Source organism: Vanellus vanellus, assembly GCF_965231255.1.
Source record: "Vanellus vanellus genome assembly, chromosome: Z".
NCBI lineage: Eukaryota > Metazoa > Chordata > Aves > Charadriiformes > Charadriidae > Vanellus > Vanellus vanellus.
This window is the reverse complement of record NC_138908.1, coordinates 8,014,756-8,042,580: the sequence shown is the minus strand read 5'-3', so window position 1 is coordinate 8,042,580 and position 27,825 is coordinate 8,014,756. Positions and strand designations below refer to the sequence as shown.

General features: G+C 43.1%; 1 protein-coding gene across 2 annotated transcripts; it reads left to right on the top strand.

Annotated features, from left to right (window-relative positions):
- Positions 1-377: 377 nt before the first annotated feature.
- Positions 378-27,825, top strand: CKMT2 (creatine kinase, mitochondrial 2). Of its 2 annotated transcripts, none has more exons than XM_082497697.1 (11): positions 378-432; positions 6,224-6,297; positions 10,590-10,762; positions 12,048-12,246; positions 13,429-13,524; positions 14,297-14,518; positions 16,911-16,996; positions 20,509-20,632; positions 23,121-23,255; positions 23,611-23,736; positions 27,596-27,825. In XM_082497697.1, exons 3-11 carry the CDS (start codon positions 10,611-10,613, stop codon positions 27,713-27,715), a joined length of 1,260 nt encoding a protein of 419 aa, XP_082353823.1. In that variant the 5' UTR covers positions 378-432; positions 6,224-6,297; positions 10,590-10,610; the 3' UTR covers positions 27,716-27,825. The 2 variants fall into 2 exon arrangements, with proteins under 2 accessions (XP_082353823.1, XP_082353824.1); XM_082497698.1 differs by lacking the exon at positions 378-432 and adding an exon at positions 5,816-6,034.

The window sequence follows — 27,825 nt, the reverse complement described above, 5'->3', positions numbered from 1 at the left end:
CTCAGGCAGGCAAGGCAATCCAGCACAGAAGCTGCTCTTGACCTTTCTCTTTTGGCTGTCACTAAATGAGCCCTTGAGGGTGAATCAGCGGAGGTGCATCACGTTGCAGTTAAGTGTCTGGCCAACCGCTTGCTGACGTGAACTCTTTCCCCCTGAGAAGCCTTTGAAAGATGATGTTGCCATCACCCAACTGCTGCATGCCCCCCTCCTGCCACATCCCACTTATGTCCTCAAGGGCACCCTTGTGCGAGCAAATGTCATTCATGTAACCCAGTGAAATAGGATTGGCCACTGCAGCAATTATTTTCGTTTCTCTCACCTCCTTTTCCCCGTCTCATATTACCTGGGCTCCTGTCAGCGCACCAACTCGTTATTCCCTTTACACTCTGGGCTCGCTGCAGGCAGCAGGACGTCTCTACCTTCAGCTTCAAGGTCAGTTTAACTACCTATATTGCTTTTCTGTCCTCAAATGGTAACATTTCAAATACGAGGCTTATTAAAAATGAATTCAAAGCACCCCAGCATGTGGTGTAATTTGGTTGTAATTTATTGATTCGCAAAACTACTTGGTGCAGGCAAAAATGTGCCAGCCCACTGTGAAGCTGCTTCAAACACTGACCCTTAAGTAACAGTTTAAGTAAGGGGAGAGTAAGTCCCTTTGCAGATGTATAACAAGTTCAGAGAAAACATCTCTAATTCAATAAGTTTTTTGTGACTTTGATTGTGGCTTTCTGTACTGCGGAGGTGCAGGGGTTTATACTGTAAAATAGTGTCAGATTGATTCATAAGGACAAGTGCTCCCTGCACCTTGGTTGGACTTCAGTAGGAGAAGTTGGACTTCTGAGTCTCACCAGGTCAGGTCTGACTGGCCAGACCTTCAGCTGACAGAAATCTAAAATCATGTTGTTACTAAGGGGTAGTTACTAAGGGGTCATTGTCTGACCTAAAAGTCACAGTCTTTTCCATGTCTTCTCTATTCAATATGAATCTATTCATAGTTTTGATAATTTTTTTTTCAAATTATTATATTTTTATAACCATTCACTGACCTCTGGCATTACAAGGAGAAAGAAACTGAAATTTAGTTGTAGAGATATTCCATGCTGTGATTAAGGCACAGTAAGAACGATGTCTGCACAGGCATTGTTTCTACACTCCGGACACTGTATCTTAAATGTAGACTATTCAAAAAGGTTTGAGTCTCACTCAGGGTGATCTATGAGAAACTGAAAAAAAAAACACCCTTATTTCTTTATGAGATTTAATGTTTTAATTTGTATCTTAGCCTCTGAACCTGCAGAGAGATACAGCAAACCAAGAGCAATATGTAAACTGTTTTCTGGGTATCTAAAAATGGTCTCTCATGCATGTAGTCACCGGTGACATTTATTTCAGATGTTTCTAAGGTGCCAGCAACTTCCATAGACGGGCAGAGAAAATTTTCCACTGGCATCTGTAGGCTTCAGCTCAAGCTAAGGATGGCTCAAAGGAATTACTTCTCAAGTATAAAAGACCGGCCTCCTCCTCCCTCCACCACGTGAAAGTTCAGCTCACTGCAGTGATACCATTAACTAAACGGCTTAACAGTTTAAGACGGGCATCTACGTTATCTGTGATTATAAGTCTGTGTGAACTTTAGCTATGACTCTGCCATTCCTCTAAAATGTCGCTCAGGATCACATGGTGTGTGTGGCAATTAATACCACCCATGACACGGTTCAAATATTTAATCTAGTTCTATTTCTAGAAATGTCACTGTAACCCTTGTACCTTCCTTCCCTCCTTGGCTAAAAGCACATGTGCTGCCTGGTGTGAAATATAGGGTAACCAATACCTGTGTTCAAATACATTAAGAGAAAAAAAGGAGCTGACAACTTCCTCTTTAAAAGAAGTTCAACAAAGTGAAGAAGTAATAGCAAAAGCATTATTTTGTAAATAATAAAAGCATAGTAAAGTTTGCAAGTTCCTTAAAGGGTAAAGAGGCGTTTTGTGCATTTCTGATGATTCACTCTCCTCTGAAGTCCCCAGCGAGGCATGCAGCAGCTTCGCCTGCGTGCAGATCACAGGACCCCTGTGTGCAATGGGACGTGGCCGAGGCAGTCTGAGCACGGTGGTACCTGTGCATCAAACAACCTGGAGACCCTCTGCAGCCTCTGGCCAGAGCAGGAAGGGGAGTTTCGCAGCATTTTAAGTTGTTGTTTTAAGTTGTTGATTTGAAAGAAGGATCTTCTTAGTGTTGGTGAGGGACCTGCCGTACAAAAGCCATACTTTTTCTGCAGGGTACCCTCGCATTTAACAGAGGCTTTGATCTAGGTGCATTGTGAATAAGAGGGAAAACTGGTTTAGGGCCCTGAAATAGGCATTCTCCAATATTTTTTTTTCATCCTGGGGTTCCAGCTATGGTTACAAACTGCCCCTCCACCATAAATGATTGTTCCAATCCTTTGGACTGTTTCTCAGCCAGCAGCAGATTTGCACTGGTGACACATGTAATTAAAATACAGTTTTAAAACCACTTCTGGCAGGATATTGATATCCTGAAGGTTGGTTACAGGTAGTTGAGCATGTCTTGGGGGAGATCAGAGAGATAAAAGCTATGACCTCTAAGATCATGACCTTTCAGACAGGTTTTGCTGATTCACTGGCCATAAGTCATACGGGAATACTGCTTTGGAGAAGGCAAGACCGAGCTGACTCTGAATTTTCTTTCCCTTTATGGTGCCAATGTGGTGAGAAGATGGAAATGAAGAAATGTTGGTTTTGCAGACACTTAACACTACATGCTATACAGCTTAGTGGCTGTTACTTCAGTCAGTGTTACATTTACTGCTTTCGCAATTAACTGCTGCAGACATTGATCCACAAGCTGACTTGTAAGGAATTAATCAAACCTATTCACTGTAGGAGGGAAGCTGGTGCATGGAAGATACACAGCAACTGTTTCTCAGCCAATTGCTCTGTTTCTTCTCTCCTATACAACAGTATTTTTGCTTTCTCCAAGTGATAGTGCAAGTACAAATGACCTTGGAAATAAAACTTTAAAGGACTTGTTGCCAGTGACAAATTCCACTCTTGGAGATACTGAGCTGTACTCCATCCCCTGCCCTTGGGCCAAAGGCATGAGTAATCCTGGAGGCATACAAAAGACATCTTAACCCGTTATCATGAGGCAAAGTCAGTACCCAAAGTAGGAGCAGAATGACATAAGGGGAAAATGTGCAAGGCAAGTATTCCAAGCATTGGCCAGATTCAAGTACTGGGAGCCACCAAATTGTCTTGCAGCACACTTGACTAACAAGAAAAAACTCAAAACCTTCCCTGCCACTTTACCTATAGAAAATCCACCTGATGCTGGATACCAGTTGAGATGTACATCTTACCCTCCACCTTCAGCAGTTAAAGGATGCCCAGCTGTGGGGCGCTGCTGAAGACCACACTATCTGCAAAGGAAAGGAAGACAGACGTGTTGTAAGTGCTGAGTGACAGTAGAGCAGATGAGCCCTGACCATGGTAAGGAAAAGCGGGAGATAAATTACTTGAATAGGACCATTGCATAAGAGCCAGCAACCTTGGCACTCACATTAGAGGGCTGGTGAGCCAAACCCAAGTGACGCTATGTGCAGCAGAAGCAGGTGCACCGTCCCAGTTACAGCACTGGCTGGCACCGCAGTGCTCATGAGGTCCATTTTTTGTATCTCTGCCATCTGCTAAGGGATTTGAGAAGCTCATGCTCTTCGCTCCCTGATTGTGTCCAATACCATAGAAATTAGACCTCGTTTGGACAACTGAAGAAGATATGGTCACAGAACTAAAAATCAGTGCAGGTTTGGATGCAGCTAATTCTGTATTATGTGTTACCAAAATAAAGTCCAAATTCACATGCAGCTTGTGGTGCATTGAAAGAACTTGAAGTTTCTGCAAGATCAGTGCAGTTATAAAACATTTAGCAGAGAAACAATTTTTAAGTAGAAAATCACAAATGATAATTGGGAACCATTTAAGAATATTTTATCAGTACATTCAGAATCCCACAACAGAGGAGAAAACTTTTCCACTTATTAGGAAGCATTCCAGTTTAAAAGGAAAGTGAAAGTAACAGTAAAAAAAATTGACAGGACTGATCAGTTAACCAGGTTCCTGCTATCGCAGACAACCCCATCACATCTCACTCGGAAGTGTATCTACGTCCATATCAGAAGCAGTTCCCCAGCTGCTCCAGTCGTGAAGCCCCTCAGGCCATGCTGAGGACCGCAGTCATCACTCCCTGCCTGCGGTTCAGGGAACCGTGCGGCTCCCAAAAGGGGCCAGCACTTGGCAGGCAATGACCACGGCATGCCCCTTTTAGTGAACCGTTGCAGTCCCAAGGGGCTGATGTGATTTCCGAATGCAAAAGCTACTTAGTAGATGCAGAGATGCTCTGCTGCTTCCGTTTTGGAGACCTGTTATGACCATTACTGGAATGACAGGACCATTCCAGTAGCGGGAGGATGTTGGGGATGAAACAAAATGGAATGAGTTCAGGGAAGAGCTAAAGAGTGATTATTAAATTTGAAAATATGACAAAAAACTGATGGAGAGTGATAAAAAGTGCTAGTTATTAAGTAGCTACTTGTGGAACAAATAACGAGTAGAAATTTCTACAACAAACTGACGAAAGTAATAACAAAAGCCAGTGATTCAAACTGAAGGCAAACAAATGCAGGCCAAAAAATAAGAAAGGAGTTGTATTTATTTTTTTAACTCAGGTTAATTAACCCCTGGAACTCCTTTATCTTCTCCAGACCATACTCTTTCTAGATAGTTTTAAAGGAAAGATGGATGCTTTCCTAATGGAGCTGTTTTCCTTCCAGCACACCTGATCAGCACAGGCAAATGCTCTATTCCTTTTCAAGGGTTAAAATTGATAATCACAGAAGTTCTTCTGATCATGAAAAATTAATCTTTCCCCTTCCCAGCTGTGCAGCTCTATATGCATGTACAAGAAAATGGATTTTCTATCATCATGAGCACAAGGGAAGACCCTTAGAAAACACCTACAAAAGAAAAATGTGCACTTTCAGTTTTTTTAGGCTGTGCAATGGTTAAATTTCCCTGATGAAAGAGTAATATTTACAGTGTCAGGCTAATGATAGTCTGCAGTGAAACCTGAATCACAGCATGGTATTTCTGGTAAAGTGTTCTTAGAAAAACCTTACGCCTTTAATGACACCTTTGGCTGGAATAATTACGATTCTCCAAATCCATAGAGGCGGTGATGGTGCAAACTTGTTGTTAGGGCAGGTTGACATGTTCTGTGGGGCAAAAACAGCTGGATCTATTAATCATTTGAGGTCAGATTTGACAAATAGCTTTGATGAGAATTTTTTATAGTTTGAGACTCTTTCAAAACAGACCTTTTTGAAATGTTTGTTTTGAAGCAAAGCGTTACTTAGAAATCATGCTATTTTTAGCAGGAAAAAAGTGAAAAGCAAAACAAAATGGTCTTGTTTCCTGTCAAATAAAGTGCCTTGTTCGTTGTGTACCCTCATGATGTTAAAAATTTGTTTGCTGAACTTTTACAACAGGTTTTTGTGCAAGTCTATTTGTGCTATTTGGATTGTATGCGGGCTACCTGTGCAAGGCATAATGTGGACTCAGTTTGTGCTGCAGTATTATATGCATTTGTATTCAGAACTATAGCCCACCCTTGTGGCAAGAGCTGTTTATGAATTAGGAGTTACACCATTTTGATAAAAAGGATTATAGTCACCTTTCCACAGCCGTCCAGATGATGTTTTCCTTCTCATAAGAAATTCTACCTTTCATGTTCCCCTAGACCCTTTGATGGGGACAAATGATGGTCCCTGCGATGGCAATGCCACGCTGCAATCAGAAGGTCCTACATAAGGAGCAGAAGATAAGGCCAGCTGTCGTCTCCCAGTTCCTGCAGGGAGCAGCCACGTGATGCTATGATTGATGCTTGTCAGGTCACCTTCTCAGCAGAGTCACCTTTTCTGCAGGAGTGACTGGGTTTAAAAAGCTGAGGCACTTACTGGTAAAGACAGAAACTGAACTTCTGCTTACAGAACTGTAAAGTTTGGGGAAGGAAATGTTAGGCTGAGGAGTGCTGGGCTTTAACTGTAACAAGGGATGTGTAGTTAGACATTAGTTTTTTTTTTAAAAAAAAAAAAAAACTGTCTTACTCAGATTTCTTTTCTTTTTTTTTTTTTTTTTTTTTTTTTAGGTAGTTAACGTACACAGTCTGTGGCATCTCCAGTGTTGGAGGCTTTTAAAAGCTGTTATAGGAGCATCTGTCAGGTAATGTAGAGCCTGCCTCAGGGTAAGAAAAACCTTTTCTGTGATCCAACAAGGCAAGAATGTCCAGGGTTCAAGGCATGCAGCCACAATGGAAGATAACATTGCCAATGAGAAAAATACTTGTGTTATGGGACTTTATTAAAACTCAAAAAGGAAAACAGTTTTATGACCATAAAATCTGCCTTTCATCAGGTGTCCAAGTCAGTTAGTCTGTCCCAAAGGTACAGACCCGTTTAGCGTATCAGACCTGAAATGGTGAGAAAACTGCTGATGCTGCCTGAACAAGGGAGAAGGGGACAATGAATCTGTCCATGCTGAGAGGGTCTGCTTTAGGGACTAAAGGTCTGCATTGCACATCCAGTCAAAGACAGGCACAAATAAGAGTGAGGAGGGGGTACTCATCCTCATTCAGTAGAAGGAGTGAGGTACAACATCCTCGTATTTTGCAGATCAGCCATGGCACAAAGTCTTCACTGTTTGAGTTACAAAGGAAATCACTTTGCCTTTTCAAACTGGTTCTTTTTCCCCCAGGTTCATCTATTTCTTTTTCCAGGTGGTTTATTTCTCTTCTGTTCACAGGCTGTGATTTCTGTTACAGCCCAATACCTCAGGCACACAGTGCCATTCAGCCTGACAGCCAAGGATGCCAAGCTACCCACAGCCGCCCAGGGTATTTTTCACGCACCCCATTCTGCAGGTGGTTTGCTCTGCTCAGCTGCTCCAGGATCGGGCGCTCTTTTACCCAAAAGCTGTTGCAAGGGCAAAGCGAAGGACACAAGAAGCACTGAATCAGAAGCTAAACAACCTTTAGCTTTTAACAACTTTGGCGAGCATGGTTTGTCCCCCAAAGAAATCACGGAGAGCAGCTTCTAGCATCCTTCACCCTCGCAGATCTCCCATGTACTTCTCAGCTCCTACAGATCAAATTAATGCCAAGTGCCTAGCAAAAAGCACACTCTGCTTACCTTCCAGTCCTAGACCACCACATCACGCTGATCCAGAGAGCAACTTTCCAGCTGGGATGTTGCTTCTATCTGTTGTGCATCCTTGATCATTGGAAAGGGCTTAAAGGTAGAAAAATATGCAGCCAGTCAATCAATAGCTGCTGCTACAAAGGATGGGACTTCCATGTCACATTGCATTAGTACAAGGAATGGCGGTTATGTGAAAACAGCAAACAGCACACTGCAGCCTTGCCAGCATATATGTGACATGGCTAAATATAATGACCTGCCTGAGGCTGTTAGCTTTACCTGTTAGCCTGCAGTACACAATGTAGTCAATTGGTGCACTGCTCTGGTTATTTCTGAAGCATTATAATTATCCTGTTGTGCCTCACACTTCTTTCTAAATACATACTGCCCACAATCCTCTCATTTAATCTCATGTATGGACCAGATTTGCCCCTTAAAGTGACACGGGATTTAGAAGCTCCCAAAAAATCCAGGCTGATGGAGATGCTGATGAGTGCCTGGGGTTGTTGAAGTCATAATGTCATTGTCTGCAGTGGGATTTTGATACAGCTTCTCATTTTAAGGACAGGATTTTGACTGCCAGCCAATTCCTTGCAGTAAAGATGGCATCTGTGAAGCAGAACTATAAATACATAGAGCTGCTATGAAAATACATGTATTGTTTCTAAGACACTTTGGTATAACAATAATAGTTCTGTGCAGATTAGTCATAAGCAAATATTTCCAGAGTGTAGGATGGGGATGCTATACTGTGAAAAGGCACAAGAACCATCTGTTAAATACACAGAAGAGAAAGCAGCACAAAAACCTCCATCACAAACCTCATATTTGATTTTGATTTACAGTCAAACATTCTCCCACTGCATTTTGGAAGGGATGAATCCTGTTGCAGTCATAAAAGCCTGTCCTGCAACTCACCTAAACAAATTCATGGATGGAAGGGACCAACTCCTAGAGACAAGATAAGGCTACAGTCAATGATCTGCCTCCTGTCCCAGCCTCGTGTCAGCATGTATTTTATTATACTCTAGTGCTCTGCAACTAATTCTCGAGGACTCCGAATAGCTAAGGAAATCACAGTGTATTCCTAATGAGGGGAAAAAAAAAAAATTCCTTCCTGTGTGGTCTCTCCCCATTTCTATTTTAAGTTAATTCTTTCAGTGAAAAAAAGATTGGCATTTCTGTCAACCAGGCATCACCTTTCTCTGTAAGAAAAATTAGATAAATGTATATTGCATATTGAAGGCATGGAGGAGATAGAATAACAAAATTCAGGTACAAAATCATTTAAACAAGATACAGGACATGAAACAAATGACTCTCAAACTTGAAACACAGCTGTGTTTCTCACCTTACATAGGTGACTAAAGTACAAAGAAGACACTGCTTTGCAACAGAAAACCATGCAAGTGGATGAGAAGATCTTTTTACCGAGTGAGAAGATATAGACTCAACATTGCCTTTGTCTTTAGACAGGAGTGGAAAAGGCAAAAAATTACAGGGTTTGGGGCTAACTAGCCCAGATCTACATAAAAATTATTGGACGTTAGCACACTCTGTTCTCTGGAAACAAAATCAAATGCTTTGAGGTATTTAGTTTATCCTCCAAATAATGGTGTAGAGATTACATAAACAATTACATTTATTAAAACTTTGAAAAAACAACTGAAGCAGCATATCCTGGGGGAAGTTAATGTTTTCTTGTAACTCTTCCATGTCCATTTCCCAAACATGATTTATCAGAATTTAGTTTTAAGAATAAGCTTTTGTCAATGACATAGATTGGAATTTGTGTCCTTTATTTAAACAGGAGTTATACCTTCCTGAAGAACTCATAGTCACCAGCTATACTAGTCAAATTCTGATTCTTGGAAGAAAAAAATGTGCATTGTCTTCTTCAGGCTTTCACAGAACATACCATTTTCTCTCCTAGACTTATAGATCTCCTGTACTCCAGACGTAATCCCAAACCCATAGCTCCACTATGAACATGCTAGCCTATCTCTGTTCCCATGGTGTGAGACGGATGATGAGTTGACGCCTACCCCAAGTTTATTCATACAGAAAGAAAAGCAAAAAGTGCTTAAAAGGTCCAGCTACCATGGAAATGGATGAAAGAATTTCTGTAGGTGATAGCACTGAAGGGAACAACCTAGCTAATGCCTTATCCTACCACATGTAACTGTACCTTTTTGGTACTGAAAAGATGTCTCCGTAATGTGTTGTTGCTATGAAGATGTTGTTGCTAAAAGATTCAATTATGGCCCTAAGTAGTTAAAACAATTACAATATTCAGGGTGTTGGGTTTAGAAGGGTTTTAAGTGCAAGGTCCTGCACCTGGGGAAGAACAACATAAAGCACCAGTACAGGTTAAGGGCGGACCTGCTGGGAAGTAGCTTTGAGGAGAAGGATCTGGGGGTCCTAGTAGACAGTAAATTATCCATGACCCAGCAATGTGCCCTTGTTGCCAAAAAGGCCAATGGAATCCTGGGCTGCATAGGGAAGAGTGTGGCCAGTAGGTTGAAGGAGGTCATTCTCCCCCTCTACTCTGCACTGGTGAGGCCACAACTGGAATACTGTGTCCAGTTTTGGGCTCCCCAGTTCAAGAGGGACAGGGATCTGCTCGAGCGAGTCCAGTGAAGGGCAACTAAGATGATTAAGGGCTTGGAGCATCTGCCTTATGAGGAAAGGCTGAGAGAGCTGGGACTGGGACTGCCTGGAGAAGAGAAGGCTGAGGGGAGACCTTATTATGGCGTACAAGTATCTAAAGGGTGGGTTGAAGGAGGATGGAGCCAGGCTCTTTTCAGTGGTTCCCAGTGACAAGATGAGAGGTAATGGGCACAAGTTAGAACACAGGAAGTTCCGTTCAAATACACGGAAAAACGTCTTTACGGTGAGGGTGACAGAGCACTGGAACAGGCTGCCCAGGGAGGTTGTGGAGTCCCCTTCTCTGGAGATTTTCAAGACCCGCCTGGATGCAGTCCTGAGTAATGTGCTCTGGGCACTCCTGCTTTAGCAGGGGAGTTGGACTAGATGATCTCTAGAGGTCCCTTCCAACTCTGAAAACTCTGTGATTCCATGAATTGTGTACTCAATACAACACCAAAAAACTCAACTGATTTCCAATTCTACCTAAGGTACAGGTATAGAAATAATACACATACATACTAACCATTTTTCTGAACACGCTATGTAAATGCAAACCAATACTAAAAATAAATTTCTTCTTTTACAGGGCTACCATTAAAATGAGGGTTTACTCTTCATTTGGACAGTATGAGGACTTATGGGTTGACATTGGGCTGTCTTCTCTTCCAGGCATCGCATCCTCCGAGAGGAATGGCTAGCACCTTCTGTCGCCTCCTGGCTGGCCGTGCAACCACTGCACTCTTTGCAGCCGCAGGTACAGGGGTGCTAACCACCGGGTACCTCCTCAACCAGCAAAATGTGAAGGCTGCTGTTCAGGAAAAACGGAAACTCTTCCCTCCAAGGTAAGGACTTGGGTTTAGGCAGTCAGCTGAGCACAGCGCCCTGTTAACTGAGCTAGGAGCAACGTTTAACTCTTTGTAGGAAGAAGACCCCTATCAAAACTACAGAACCCTGGTGCAGTCACACCACCTGTGCGTCTGTCCATGGGCTGTGTGACCTGAAAAACAGCACCCTTTATTAATAACCCCAGTTTTAGGTAGAACCAACAATGGCCTTCAAGACCAGAAAGAAGCAGGGATGTGAGATAGCATCAACACTCAAAAAGCGCATTGCCAAACAATTACAAGCCTAAGAAATGTTTCAAATTTTAGCCAGAACACTGAATTAGTCCTTATTTTATCTTATCAGCTGTAGCTGTTGAACACTTTTCAGCTCAACCTGTTGGACTCGCTGATTGTACAGACTCTACCATTATGAAATGTGAAAATATTTTAATTATGCCAGCAGTAAAGAGATCTCCCATATAACTGCTGTACCTGAAGTACTACTAATTCTGTTACAAACTGGCTGGCTGATGATCAGAAACCATTTACAGACCTTCTTGTCTGTAGATTGACTTTGCTGGCCATACTTGCGGACAACAATACAGATCAGGCTTTGACAGACTTTTTTTTTTTAAGTAGTTAAAATATATTTTTACAGAAATAATGGACTTGTGCATAAAGCAAATCATCACCAATATAGGGTAGATATGGTCTGCAAAAATGCCTTGCTAAAGCATAACATCTTTATTTTCCCTGGCTTAGTACAAGATGCAACGTTCTGTAAATAACAATGCCATTAAAGCAAAATCAGATATTGCAGAAGAACGATCTTCCCAGCTGCCATAGATCTGTCAGTCCCACTGATGTCCACTAAGCTGTAAGAGCACCTGGGCCCCAAATTACACAGAACTTCTTCAGCTAAGCTTATTTCCCTTCCTACTTGAAAAAAACAATGTTAGAGCTCTTTTATTTCTGAATAAGAGTGTCTCAGAAGTGACTTAATGGGGCTTAGCATACTTTCAGAGCTCAGTGGGATTCATTTTCCTGATGGCCCCAAGTAGCAGAAAGCTGCAATTGCCTGTCAGTGAGGTGGCCCACCAGTGTGCAACGTGGGGTACTTTCAGTGACCTGAATCTTCCACCCTTCCTAAAATTTAATGCAACAGATAGACCAAGAACTAATTATACTTTTAAACTGTGGTGAGCACTCTGTATCTCATGATCCCTTTAATAGCTTCATAAACTAGCAAGGATTACTCTCCCAAGGTGATGCATTAATTGCTTGGGATTCTTCTTCTCTTCAGCGCCGACTATCCTGATCTCCGCAAACATAACAACTGCATGGCTGAGTGCCTCACACCGGGCATTTATTCTCGGCTGAGGGACAAGATGACTCCCAATGGCTACACCCTGGACCAGTGCATCCAAACCGGGGTTGACAATCCTGGCCATCCTTTCATTAAAACCGTAGGCATGGTTGCAGGTGACGAAGAATCCTATGAGGTAAGACATCTCCACAATACTGTTGTATTTTGTTCAGTTTTCGCAGTGTCCTTCGCAAGAGGTCCTTAGATGAAGACAGATTCCTGGTAGGGTATGCATTGTATCCCAGACAGTACATAAGGGGCAGGCCATGTGCATAAAGATGGTGTTTTCCCTACTCTTCCACATTAGGAAATGCATGAATATGAGGTGTTACTGCAGGTGCCCGCTCTGCTGCAATTGAAGTTAATAAAATGCACCTGCTCAGGAGCAGCTGCTACCTGCCTCCAGCAGATGCCCTCCTTCCTACGACTAAACCTAGTTTACAGCAAAGCTATGCAACCCTGAGACACACAAAATAAAGGTAATATGGAAATTACATTGTGGAACAGCAGAGGCAGAAGTGAAACAAAAATGCCTTCTGAGAAGTGCCAGACATCATTAAGCCACAGCTTTTGGATCACGATGAAATCTGAAGACAGACAGCATTAGGATGGACAGGTTTATTTAACTCTGGAATGAGGAGAAGAGGAAAAAAGAAGAAAATTCTTATTTTTACTGACCTCTGCGGTCTGCTTCCTTCAGTCTACTGTACAATGGTACCTGTTATTATACAGTCTCCTAAGAAGATCCCAAACACTGAGCTGCTAAGGATGGACTGAGACATCTGGCATTCTGGACTATCAGCTCCTGTCATTTGGTTTACTCATTTAGATGCGCCACTGCTTCTCATCCGCATGAAGGTGTGGTTGTGATTGGTGTTGACACACCTGCGTCAAGTGGCTCTAACAAGGACTAGTACCCCATGGCACTGAAGACATAGGGTACTCCTGCATGACCTAAAAACAAGTGGCAAGCTGACGGGGGACTCTGAGTGCATGTTCTGTTGGTAATACATCCTGAAACCTAACCTGGTTGCCACCACATCCAGTACCTGTCTGTGGTAACTAGAGTAAGCTTGTAACTTAAGTAAGATGCAATTGCATCTTCTTTTTGTTGTGAAGATGAGAAACTGCTGCAGAGCACTGTCTAGGTCAAAAGCATGGTCTCTTCTCATATTTACCCCTCTCTGCACTTGCAAAGACCCCTTTACATCTGTCACTCAGGAGCCTGTGCCATGGGACTTCTCCTGTGGCTGAAGCTGATGCATTTAAGCATTTCTATGATGCTGCAGACTCTTTCTAGATTCTCTTGACTCCATAGGTGTTTGCTGAGATTTTTGACCCTGTCATTAAAGCGAGACATAACGGCTATGATCCAAGGACAATGAAGCACCACACGGACCTGGATGCATCCAAGGTAGGATTGAAATAAAATGGTGAGACAATAAAGGCTCAGGGCTGCTTCTTATAGTGATGGTATTGTATATAATACTTTTCTTTTTCCTGATCCAATTCCAAAGAGAGTAATTTTAGGGTGAAGGAAAGTGGGATGCCACTCATGGCCCTAACAGCAAGACAGCTGCATTCCTACCTTGTTCCTACCAGGGGGATCAGTTCCAACTGTAGTAAGCATTTGGGCCACAGTCTCACTTGGCACTGTGGGTCTGTTCATGAGCTTACAGATAGCTGTGTGTCTAAAAGGTTGGAATGAAAGCAGGAGTTGACTCCACTGCACCCACATACGTGTGATCAGACCTTACCTGCTGCTTGACATTTCCTTCATAGTTCAGCTACACTGTCATTTAACATCTTCTTGGGCTTTCGTCTTTCAAAGGATCTCCTGTACCTGGCCCCCTGCATCTCCCATATCCGTATTTCCAAAAATCACACAGATTACTTTATATCTTGGGACCATGAAGGACTGGCTGGTTACTCTGCCACATTCATTCAGCCAAAGAAACTTGTTCTCAAAAAAACCCCAAAACTCCTTACGTCTGAAACTCTGAGGGGCTCCTTGTATCCTGAGTATTTGTGATCTCATGGAGAGGCCATCATGCCTGGGCAGAAAGATGCCCCTCTGTTTTGAGTAGAAACATTTCCTCTTTTTGCATGATGGGATTTGGGTTTTTTTAATGGTGGAGTACAACATGGAGGACTGTGTGTGAACTAATGAAATGTTCTTCTTTCAGATCTCCCACGGTCAATTTGATGAGCGCTACGTCCTCTCATCCCGGGTGCGTACTGGCCGCAGCATCCGGGGCCTCAGCCTTCCTCCCGCCTGCACCAGGGCAGAGAGGAGAGAGGTGGAAAATGTTGTGGTCACTGCGCTCGCTGGGCTGAAAGGAGACCTCTCTGGAAAGTACTACAGCTTGACAAATATGTCCGAGAGGGATCAGCAGCAGCTTATTGATGTAAGTATAACTCCGGTGCTGACACCACCTTCATTTACTCACATTTATCTTAATCTTCAGCTTTCTCTGGGGTACCTGCTTTCCTGTGTAGCTAATGAGGATAATCACAGCATTAACCCAACAGTTAATGGCCTGTCAATATTTTTTATGTAACGGCAAATCTTCCAGGGTCTATATTTTGGTGAAGAACATCACTGTGCAGGTCCAAATTGTGGAGTTATATTCTGGATAGCAGGACCTGTGTCCAATCAAATATACATGGCTGCTTCCACCTCTTTGGACAAATAATGGAGCAAATTCAGGACTTTTTCTTGGTAATTTCTTGAGCAAAGATTGATATTTTCTATATTAATAACCATTCTAACTAAAAATATCACATTGAGACAAGCATTACATATTATCTGTCTTCCAGACTGTCGGGGCGGGGAGCTTTGGCTGTAATTTCTTTATGTAAAAACCACACTAATTCTAATTTCCCCAAAATGGCTGTAGCCAACTGCACCCAGGTGACCTTTTCTCAGTCCTGTAATTGTGTTTAAGGACTTGAAGGATCAGGCCCATAACAAGAGTTTTCATTGTCACACAGATGGAAACAGAAGGATTTTCATCATGGATTTTGTCACAGCATGTGACATGTCAAACAAACCTTGAATGAGCATTTTAAATATCCAAAGGAATGGCTGTACCCTGTTAGATATATTCATGGCACATTAATCCATAACATCAACCAAAAGGGAGCTGATGAAGTAACATAACTATTTATAACCCTGGAACTAGGTGTCACAGTCTGGATTAACCAGGAGTTAAGAATTTATGTAAGGTCAGTAACTTTTTTAATTGAATGTCCTTGGTGATATGTTTATTGACAAGATGTTGATGACCTGTTGTAGGTTTTTATTTCATTGCCTCTTTCAGTAGGAGAAAGCTCCTCAGAAAGCAGAGTTGGAAATAGGATTATGGAGAATATAATTCCTTCACAGCTTAAAGCTAAATCCTATGGGAAGTGGAATAGGCTTCACTGATACAGCATTTTACATTGTTTTGTTTGTTTTTACGGTAATGCAAATTTATATACATCAGGACATTGAATGTCGTAACCTCAGATTCCATCTTTAATATCATTGCTTACCTACTCCAGTACTTTAGGACCTTAAAACTCTGGTATCAGGCTTTCTTCCAGCCTTCAATAAGCACCATTTTATCTCAGTAAGAACAAATCAGTGCTAGCTGAATGGCATTCAGCACAGAAAGTGTTTGGTACTTTGAAGATTTGGGCCATATGTACCTAAGAGAAACTAATAGTGCTCAGGTGTTTTCTCGCAAAAAGGAGAATTTTTCTTTCAAGCAAAAACGTCAAGTGGAGCAAGCTGAGGAAGGAAATATTGTGTCCCTGTGATGAGCAAAGAGAAATCTATACCTTTTTTTCCTGCATGGTTGGGGTTCTGGTGGTATCATGTCCGCCAGAGGGTATTCAAAGATGAAAACCGGAAATTCTCCACTAAGGGGATAAAAAAGTAAAGCATATGAACCTGTCTACCAAGTCGTATTTATTCTGGATAGCTTGCCTCACAATTCTTAATTAAACTCTAGATTTTAAAAGGAAACTAAGCAATAAACATCCCCCCATACCCCCCACACAGCATTTGATATAGCAGTGTTTGAGAAATTAAGAAGTAATAATTTTTCAGTACACACATGAAAATCAAATACTCATTTGCTTTGGGGAAAAAGCAGCTCAGTTTAAAAAAAAAATTAAATTATCTGGAATATGGCAAGTTGGTGGCACAGCAAACACTACATTTTTAAAATCAGAAATAGCATCTCTTTTAAGGAACAGAACAAGTCTGTGATTCCAAAAGGTCAAGCTTAGCACTGATTTAATTCCGACCTTGACTTCATGCTTAGAATAAATTGCTAAATCTCTGTGATGGAGAAATATCTTTTCAGAACTAGCTTTTTTTTTTTTTTCCCAATCCTTAAGGACTTGTTGCCTTTTCCTACCTTGAAATATGTCTGTATTCAGAAAACTTCTCTGGTGCTAAGAGTCAGGTCCCTCCACAGTACCCTTTGGTGTGTGTATGTGGTGTTAGGTCTCCACCTCCCATTCCTCCCTACCTTTGAAAAACATTTTTGGCAAAGCATGGTCATATTACCAATGTCAGTGAGAATCTGCAAGACCCAAGAAAATCACCCAGGTAAACTGCTTTCAGTTTTCAGAAGAAGGAACCAGATTCACAAGATCTACTATGTGATTTACTTGTACATTGATTGCCCTCACATAAAATGTATCAGCCAGCCTTATACTGCTTCCTTGAATAAACTTGAATTTTGTTTTGTTTTCTCTCTCTCTCTCTCTCTTTCTCTCTCCCTTTGGCCCCATTTTTGTTTCCAGGATCATTTTCTCTTTGATAAGCCAGTGTCCCCTTTGCTAACATGTGCTGGGATGGCACGCGACTGGCCAGATGCCAGAGGAATCTGGTATGTTGTGTGACATGCAGAAGCTTGTGTCGTGTTTTAAAGATTGTGTTACAAATCTCCTTGCTTGTCCTAACCTTGCAGCCACTCTGTCCCCATACTCACAGCATGTTCAGTTTGACTTTAAAAAAAAAAAATCTTGCTTAATTTAAAAAAGAAACCAAAATCCAGTAATGAACAGCAGAATGGGTGAGACCTTTGCATTCAAGAAGCCATCACTAATATTAACCATAGAACACAGCATCACAGGCATGGCTCTTTCTTTGGGTTTTTATCACCATTTTTCTATTTCTAGATAAAAATTTGATTTGGGGAAGAGCCCGTGAGTCACCACGCAGTCGGCAGAGCCGAGGTTACAAAAGGAGCTCTAACACTAGACTGTAGCCATGCTGTCAGCTGGGAACCACCAGCTGTACAGCTGCAGGACACTGCATTGCAAATTCCTGTCCCCCTCCCCACTGTCAAGAGACAGACTGTTATTTTAATTCCCAGAGCTGAAAGCAACCTTTTCTTTCCAAATGAGCTTGACAAAGAGGACACGCAGAAGGAGATTAATTTCCTTTTTTATTCTAGGTTTGTTTCTACTTTCACAACACACTTGACATATTTTGTGCCCAAATACAATATTTTCTGTGGAAAGAAAGGGTTAACAGATCTGAGATCAGTGCACACACCCGCTAGCAGAGGACGGGGAGACTGTGCAGTGCATGGCATCTGCATCCATTCTGGTATACTTCTAGGCGTTGCCAGATAATTTAATTCTGAAAAAGTAGGCTAAAAAGGATTCTGAGGAGTCACCTAGCCTACCTCCTTGCCCTAGGCAGGTTCAGGACTTCCATTAAGCATGGTATTTTGTGTGGGAAAAAAACCCCAACTGTTCTGCAAGCAGTGTCTGATAATAGTGGCTCATGTTCAGAAGCATAGCCAGTATCACTGTGATGAGCTAAATATTATTTCTGCTGGGGAGCAGGCGCTGCGAAACCTTATCACATGTGAAACCTGATGACCTGCTGGAAATCTGTGAGGATTTTTTTATTTCAACAAGCTTCAGATTAGTTCCTGTTTAAATCTGAGGAAGAAGAAAAGCATATGGTGAATGGAGTTAAATCCAGTTGGCATCCAGTCACAAGTGGTGTCCCCCAGGGCTTGGTGCTGGGACCTGTCCTCTTTAATATCTTTATCAATGATCTGGATGAGGAGATCAAATGCACCCTCAGTAAGTTTGCAGATGACACTAAGCTAGGGGGGCGTGTTGATCTGCTTGAGGGTAGGATGGCTCTGCAGAGGGTTCTGGGCAGGCTGCACCAATGGGCCTAGGCCAATGGTGTGAGGTTCAACAAGGCCAAGTGTCGGGTCCTGCACTTGGGTCACAACAACCCCATGAGGCGCTACAGACTGGGGGCGGAGTGGCTGGAAAGCTGCACAGCAGAAAAGGACCTGGGGGTGTTGGTGGACAGCCGGCTGAGCATGAGCCAGCAGTGTGCCCAGGCAGCCAAGAAGGCCAACACCATCCTGGCCTGCATCAGGAATAGTGTGGCCAGCAGGACTAGGAGGAGAGTGATCATCCCCCTGTACTCAGCACTGATGAGGCCCCACCTCAAGTACTGTGTTCAGTTTTGGGCCCCTCACTACAAGAAAGACATTGAGGTGTTGGACCGTGTCCAGAGAAGGACAACAAAGCTGGTGAGGGGCCTAGAGCACAAGTCTTATGAGGAACAACTGAGGTTGTTTAGCCGGGAGAAGAAGAGGCTGAGGAGACCTTATCACCCTCTACAACTACCTGAAAGGAGGTTGTATAGAGGTGGGGGCTGACCTCTTCTCCCTGGTGACAAGTGATAGGAAGAGAGGAAATGAATCCAAGTTATGTCAGATGAGGTTTAGATTGGATATTAGGAAAAATGTTTTCACTGAAAGGGTTATTAAACATTGGAACAGGCTGCCCAGGGAGGTGGTGGAGTCGCCATCCCTGGAGGTGTTTAAAAAAAGGGTAGATGTGGTACTTGAGGACATGGTTTAGAAGTGGTTTTGTCAGGGCAGCTTAATGGTTGGACTTGATGATCTTAAAGGTCCCTTCCAACCTCAGCTATTCTATGATTCTGTGACTCTATAAATTTGGGCATCCCATTCATTGTCTCCACAAACAAACAGGAGAAGTACCAACAATATAAATACTTTTAATGGATCTCCTGAATAAACCAGACCTGGGACTTGGCTTGTTTTACATGTGAAATACCAGGCAGAGTGGAAAAAAAAATAATATGATTGCAAAGTATTTCAGTAAGCCATATTTGGAAAACCTGCCTTTCTCATGCAAGAAATTGTTGTCAAAAAGAGTACACTTTCTGGAAATTATTTTGCTTATAATGATTGTGATCCTGTGCTTTTTACGGGCTGCAGGACTATTCCCACCGACCTCACTAGGGGCAATGGCACGGTTTAACTGCACTCAGCGTGGCCTCCCTCCGCGGTCCTTAAAGCAATGAGGAGACTCAATTAATTGAAGAGGCAGCTGAGTCAGGCCAACCTCAGACTATTTGGAAAACCCTCCCCTGAACATTTGTACGTGACTGATGATGAGGTCACTGGACCTCGGGTGGCCGTAATGTCAGGGCACAGGATGTTTACACCTCCTCAGCGTTGTATCGGCAAACTCCAAGTGCAACAAGAAAGGAGGTGCAGCAAAAGCCCAGCTGAAAGCCAGACTTTCAGTGAACTTGAACTTTCAAATTTCATGTGTTACAAACCTGGTAATATTCCACTGTTTGTACCAATGAGTCTAATCCCATCAATCACCTTCTACGTGCTGTAGAAAGGCTGTAGTAGAAGACAGAGAAAGTGGAGAAAAAGCCAGGCAAAGTGACCTCAAGTTTGACCCAGCACTTAATAAACCTAGCCACAACCGATCTGTTTGAAGCAAGAGTGGGTTTCTTCAGGCATTTTTATCTTGACTGACAAGCCAGCATCACTAATGCGCTGTCTGGAAGCAACGTGCAGCTGCTGTCCTCAGATATCGAACTTGACTGATGCGGCAATCTGGTGCTACCAAGTGGTACAGAGAGCACTGGGATTTGATTTAGAGAAGAATACAATTCAGTAAGGACATACTGTTTGCCCCCCCCAGCAGCATGTGCATGTTTGGGTTTTTTTCCTAGCTGCACAGTTTTCTAAACAATAAAAACCATCTCTGGTGACAGGATGCAGAGCTTGGCTTCTCCCTTTGCTGCACCTCCTGGCTGTGCTTGGGCTAGAGGACATGTTTTTCCTTGCTCGACACCATGGCAGCATGATGTTACCAGAAAAAGTGGTCTTTTTGCTGTGCCTGAGAAACCTGCATAATGCCATTGGCGTGAGGGGTCCAAGAAGCAGCTCAAGTCCCAAGCTCCACAGAACAATGTTATTTTTCCACGCTTAGCCTCTCCACAGCCCTGAAAAACAGTGATAAAACTAAGGATACTGAGAATTATTTTTCAGGGCTTGTCTTTTTAAAGATACTCTTTTTTTCCCCTCTCAACCAGGCATAACAATGACAAGACATTTCTCATCTGGATTAATGAAGAGGACCACACCAGGGTGATCTCCATGGAGAAGGGCGGCAACATGAAACGGGTGTTTGAAAGATTTTGCCGTGGTTTAAAAGAGGTAGTATCTCAATGATTTTGTTATTCCTGTTTGTTTATTGGTGGGCTGTTGTCAGCACTGCTTACTGTGGTTCATACTGAGCTGACATCTCTGGGAGCAACAAAATGTAGTAACACCAGTCCACATAGCAACCCACACTAATGCAGTTAAAGAAGGAAACATGGGCAAATTGTTAGCTGAGTTGCAGGGAAAAATAAACAAAATGTCTCTGTAGCTTTTCCATTAAAATCAGAAGCACAGGCTGGCTAAAGAAATATCCTTTTCTTTTTTTTTTTTGTCATTTTGTGCCTGCAGGATGTGGGAATTCATAAATCAAGCATTTTATTTGGATTGCTTGATTTGCTTAAATGAAGAATTTGTTTTGCCCAGCCTCCTGGTTCTTACCCCTGATGCTGGGAGCGGAGTTGATGCTGCTGAGGTCGTCCACAGGACTCAGGGCATAGAAACCCTTGGCTCACTGCAACTCACTGTGGGGAGATATGGAGTTTTGTGATTAAAATACTAAGAACTGATAGCCAGGGCTTCAGGATTTTATTCTTGCTTTAGCTATTCACAAAGATAAAAAAGCCTTCATGAGGCGGCACCTGGGTTAAAACAGTTTTGTCTAGACAACACAGGTACAGCTCAGGTTGGCTCCGTGTACTGCTCTGGCACAGAAAAACAAACAAACAAACAAACTTTAACAGAGAAAGAGGACTTTACTGTGTCCCACGGCCAACATAGCAAGGCGTAGTGTGACAGGCGGCATGGCCAAACACTGTTCTCCACTATTCTCATCCAAATTGCTCCTGGACAGATTGCCATAGTACAGGAAAGCCTAGAGGTTAAGCTATGGAAGGCTGAAATGGGCTTGAAACTGTCTCCAAGACTGTAAGAATACTTGGGCTGCATAAAACAAGTATTTCTCCTCATTGTGGTCCTTGGCACACTTACTTTATCTGAACTATGATGGAACAGCATTTGTCTCCATCACACCGCTTTTCTTCCTGGGTATGGAAATGCATATTGGACCAGTCTTGGACCACTTGTTTCATTCCTCTCACCTTGGCAAAACAGTTTCTCTGGCTTTCTAGAGACACCCCTGTCTCAGCAACCCCCAGCAACTGTAGAGCCAAGACAGCTGCGCACCCCTTCCATATCACTTCAGAGCCCCAGGCAAAAAAAAAAAAAAAAAAACAAAACAAGGCCAAGTAGGGACAGCAGGGAACTACAACCTCTGATTGTGGAAGTAGTCCCTGAGAAGTAGAGGAAGGTAAGATCAGAGCATCCATAGGGAATTGGAGTATGTAGTGTGTTTGGGAACACAGGAAAACAAAAGCACCCAATGTGTGCTTCTTTGGCATCGGGATGGTTAACTAGGACCTGTTAGGTTTCCATGGTATAGCCATGAGACTGAACAGTGTACATGGGTGGTGGCCCAGGTGACGTGGCTTGGGGATGCTGTTCCCAGCTTTGCATCTGCTCCTGCACTTAGCTCAATTCAACTGAAGTGGACCTATGGACCTGGCCGTGGGAAGCGGTCTCCTGCAACCAGAGCAGGAGTCTGAGGCACGAAATCAGGTCTACTTTCCCAACATCAATTCTTGTGTCCTCACACAATATATGAGTGATGTCAGGAGAGTCTTTTATTCTGTATCTTTTGGCAGAACGCTAGTATTCACCTATGTTTGCAGAGGTCTTGTGAGCATGAGCTGGTTTATGTATCTGATTCTTCTCTGGAGGAGAACATAACTGAACTGAAATTGTATTTTGGTCACAGAAGTAAGTCTAGGAAGTGTAGATGAGTGAACAGAGCACCAGCTTATTCAAAAGGTCAATAGACACTTGTGATTTTTCTGGAGATAATTGTTTCACTCTCCTTTCTACTCTGGTCAGAGATCTACTAATAAAAAGCATTATATACAAGGTACGCTGTCTTCTTATAATGGAAGTGTGGCTATTAATATTAGGCATTTAGAAGTCAATTATCCTCCCCCAAGAGTCATGGCACCACCTTGAAAGTTACACAAAACTCAACTTCAGCTCCTTTTGTTTGCTTTGTAGTGTTTGAGTCCTTTGGGCTTGTCTGTTGCAACCTCGCTCCAAAAATACCAAGGTTAGAAATGCATGGCAAAAGCCGTAATTCGTATGTGAAGATATGGCTTCATGGGCTAAGGCTATACCAAACCACCATGACAGGGAGCTTTGTGACAAAGTGACAAAGAGTCTCCAAGATAGTGGTAATGAGAAAACAATGAAGAAATGTTTGTAATATGCACTGGGGATCTTGGTACCCGATGAGTGCAAATGTTTGCATCAGGTCCAAACCAGACTGTACTCGGATGTAAATTTATGCAACTCCACTGGTGTTAGTGAAGCTCATCATCAAGACAGATAGATGGTGAAAAGAATCTCAGCTACAAGCACACATCTTAAAATAAGATATTTGTATGCTGTTCTTTTCTTTTTGATTTCTTTTTTTTTTTTTTTTTTTTTCTTGCCCTCATAGGTGGAAAGATTAATTAAAGAACGGGGCTGGGAGTTCATGTGGAATGAGCGTCTTGGATATGTTCTGACCTGTCCTTCCAACCTGGGAACTGGTTTACGTGCTGGAGTCCATGTTAAACTGCCCAGGCTTAGCAAGGTACATAAGTCATTTAAAAGGCCAGTGACATAAGTAATTTCTTCTGATTTATAAGGGAACAAATGAAAAATGACAGCTTACAGTGACTGCGTGTTACCATGATGTGTAACAAGGTCCCAGGGATAATGCATGACTAATTGAGCACACTTTTATTCTGCAAATTATTGTATTTGTTATGTAAATTAATCTACTCAGCAGACAGCAACCAAGACAGGTTGTAATCCAAGGACTGAGAAAACTATCCATTTCTGCCTGTCTTTCTGCAGATGCTATTAAGTCTTGGATAATAGCATTGCAACGATTCGGCACATATGCACGGTAAAAGTCAATAAGCTCAAACCTGTTTATTCTGCAGGATCCCAGGTTTCAAAAAATCCTTGAGAACCTGCGTCTGCAAAAGCGTGGCACTGGCGGAGTGGACACCGCAGCTGTTGCAGATGTGTATGATATCTCCAACCTGGACCGCATGGGTCGCTCAGAGGTAACCCGTTCTTCCTCCCCTCCCTGCCTCTCCCCCTTGCTTTTTAGCTTAGGGCTGTGCTGATCTGAGTCAGTTTCCCTCCGGATGGGTTTGCTCCACTGACATCAGTGGAGCCATGGCAGTTTTTACTCCTGATGAACCCGGTCCGATGGAAATGTTTACTCAAAGAAAAATAGCAATGTACAGAAAGTGCTTGACAAATATTCCCCTTATAGCAATGAAAAAAAAACAACCCTGAGCAAGTTCCACAAATGTGACTTGCTTGCACCATGTGCTGAGGATCTCTGTTGAGAGCACACAGGTGCTAGAAAGGTTTGGGTTTGGTAACAGACATCCCTCAGGATGATGTTTCTTGGCATCACAGCGCAAACTCTTACACCTGCCTGTCTGCTGGACTACCCAGATATGAAATCAGTGTCTGTCGGTCTCTGCAGGGCTGGACATTAGACACATTAGTACGTGGTACAGCGGGCACTGAGCTAGCTACTACACATTGGGTGGTACCTGCTGTATTTGCTGCAAAATGCTGGGGAAAGAAGGAGAGACCAAGTCCTAACACACCCAGGGAACGAGGCACTGAAAGCAAGACTGGTTTAAGGTGTTGTGTTCCTTTTATTGTTCAGTCATGCACTTTCTCCACAGCAGGACAAGGCCGTATTCACTCCAGAATAATTGAGGAGGAGGAGGAGTTGGTGCCATCTTCACGTGTCCTGTGTGGCACTGAGCAGAGGACGTGGGAGAGCTAGGTCTAAATCAGGGAAAAGATTTAACTGTCAGCTCTGAGCCCTCCCTGTTGGGCTGTAGGCTATGATGAGATGGGTTCGTCCCAGACATTTGTTTTGAAGCTCTTTCAGTTTGAATGAGTATCTGTTGTTCCAGAGTGCAAATGACCCTACGGTCTGGTGGTGCTGCTGGTCTCCTGGGAGGCTTGGGTCCCAGACCTCATTCCAGTTTCATATTTAAGTATTTTATAAAGCAGAACAGCTCCTAAGAGCAAATCTACCGGAGGATGGGGGAAAAACAGCTGTGTCAAAGAGTTTTAGCCTCCTCCCACTAGCTCTGCCTGAGCCAAACCCTTACTCCAGGTCATGGGCTGTAAGTCCTGTGGCACTGCTACAGCTTCCCTTTCCTCACCAAGACCAGGATTGTGTTGACCCTTGGCCACGTCAAGAACAACCGAGACAAAAATTTACCTTGCAAGACCCTGTAAATCCAGTGATTTGAGCACAATGCTAGTAGATAGGAAACAGGGGTTCAAACCTTCTGTCACACATCTTTCACCCTCCAGGTGCGTGTTGTAACCTCTCAGCTATGGTCAGCTGGGCAGCCCTGGTGGGATTGATGTCTCCTGAGGACCCTTTTTCTCCACTAGCAATGCAATACATGATTTGCGCTCAGATGCCAACCTGCTTGAACATGTCAGGATTTGAAGTGCTGCCTGCTTGCCCAGCAGCAAAATTTTAATTACTGTGGAGGCTCTGCTGCCAGTTAAAACTCGATTGGAAAGAAAAGCATGCTGTCCAGGTGTGTTTATCCAGAACAGCACAGCACTGAGAGGCTTTGGCAGCTCAGATACGGATGCGGTTTGGTCCTGGTATTGCAGCCCAACACCTGAATTCAGCCTGATTCTTGGTAGGCTTTCATAACATGAATATAGCCCTGGGATGAAGCACCTGGATTACAACTAGATTCAAATTGGTCCACAGCCAGCCAGCTGGCTTCCCTTCCTCGCTCACCTTGGGTTTTCTGCCACAGAGACAGAGCCAAGTCAGGTCTTCTGTGTTTTCCTATTTGGGCAAGTGATTGAATGTTTTCACAACCAATGGGCATTTGGACAGGGGGTTGGAAATTTTAAATTTTGGAATTTGATGTAGGCAGCCATGTTCCTTTGGATCTAGACCAAAATAAATAAGAGTGAAAAACTATTAAGCTGTATCATTTGCAAAACCAGTATGTGACAAAGATATTTATTGATACCTGAAACATCATGATGTGGGCTTCATACTAAAATAACACAAATAATACAAAATGATTACATGACATGATAAATTAATGAGTTCTATTGACAGATGGCCTAAGCCTACAAATTTCTGCTTTTATGAAGACTTCTACTGAGGTCAGTGACGCCTTGTACAGCAAGGATTCCAAGTATTAAGCCAACAGATAAGATACAATCCCTACCTTGACGATTTTGAAATCTAGATAAGACAAAACAAGCTCAAAGGGATAGAAATGTTTTATTATAAGGCATATTTTTCCATTATGTGGTAAATGTGTTTGCAGAACTGAATCATGTTCCCAAAGGTGCAAGATAAAATTGTTTGTATTTTTGCTTTGTTTCAGTTACTGGTCAATGCAAACTTAATATGAAATTCCTTGTCTTCTGGCGGCTGCAAATTCAGACTTCTGATTTCCCAACACAGCTGGTCTGTAAAAGACAATAAAATAAACTGCTAAGCCACTGAAATGCTTTATAGTAAAAACAAATCCCCTGAAAATCAGGGACTGTCACAATAAAGAGACAATGGGATTTAGTCTTCACATTCAGTTTTAACAAGCCAGTCATTAAAGGTTGCTAATGAACCATTTCATGAAGATTAAGAATAATCAGTGCTATAGCTTGCTGGCTAATAATACCACAGGACCTGTGGCCCTTGCATGTCACCGCCTATGGAAAAAGTCTGCTGGGGACAAGGCACCTTGTATTCTTCAGCAATTTTGAAAAAGGTTACAAAGACAGCGCTACCCCCTGCCATATAGAATTGCAATTTTCGGTGCTGCTCTGGGCCTGGAGCTCATCCCACCCCTGCCAGTGTAAATCAAGAGCTGAAAACAAAGGAGTGATGGATGATGTAGAGCCAGCATGAGTTCAGGATGCGTGCCTCTGCTTCAGAGATGTTGGTCCTGGGCTTGGCAAAACTGCCTCAGCAAAGCCAGCGTGCTTGGCAGAATGAGTAAGACATCTTTCCCCACAGCTAACGAATCGCCACAGCAGGGTTCATGGTCATCTGCAGGGGAACATAAGGTCATGCCTGTGAAGACATACAAGACTGGTTTGACGAGCTTTCTCAGGCAGTCTAAATGGCTATGGCCAAACAGGTAGTCCTGCCGTCCTCCCAGCCCCAGCCATGTGAAGGACTCCTACCCCGTGCCTCCAGCAGCATTCAGGGCTGGTGCGAATCAGGGCAATGAGCCTCTGTCTTCCTCTCCTGGCACCGCCATCCCAGTCAGTTTCTGTCTGACTCTGTGCTCACATAAATGCTCCTACAAGCACAGTGACGGTATGGGCTTGGGAGCGGGGAAGATGCAATGACAGCATTAGCTGCTTCAGCGTGAACTGCTTGGTGACACTGAGCACTCACAGCACTGCTGTTCTGGTTTCTTCATGCTTGTACAGGAGTGTGGGGAACACAACAGATGGGCACCCCTGGCTGTACCAGGCCTTACTTTTCAGCAAACATCTGGGGAGGATCCTCACGCTCACGGTGGTCACATTTGAAACAGGTCTCTCAACTCAGGCCTAAACATTTTCTATAAGGACTTTTGTTTGTTTGCTTTGTTCCTATAGGAATATGAGTAGGAGCAGAATTTGTTGGAAATAACTTTAGGGACCTATGTGAAAATTTCTGTTGCTGGCAGCCCAAACTCAGGGCAAACAGGAGATGGTAATTGCTGTGAGTTTCCGCTGGACCAGGATGACCCATACTCCCTGTGCCAGAGGGTGTGTGATCTCTATGCCATGACCCTCCTTACTTACAGCTTTACCTGCTGTCGTTGCAGTACTAGCTGATTTTCCCTTCCTCTATTAACAGCATTAGCTAAAGATTCTATTACCACTATTTTCTTCTTCTTGTTGCAGGTGGAGCTAGTCCAGATTGTCATTGACGGGGTCAATTATCTAGTTGACTGTGAGAAGAAACTGGAAAGAGGTCAAGACATCAAAGTGCCACCACCGCTGCCTCAGTTTGGCAGGAAGTGATCTTGCTGCTGATGGTGGCAACCAATGGCAAATATGGCTGCCATTCTGACAGAAAGGCACCCCTGTATATCTCTGTATAAATATCTTGTGTAATAAAACACTACCTGATA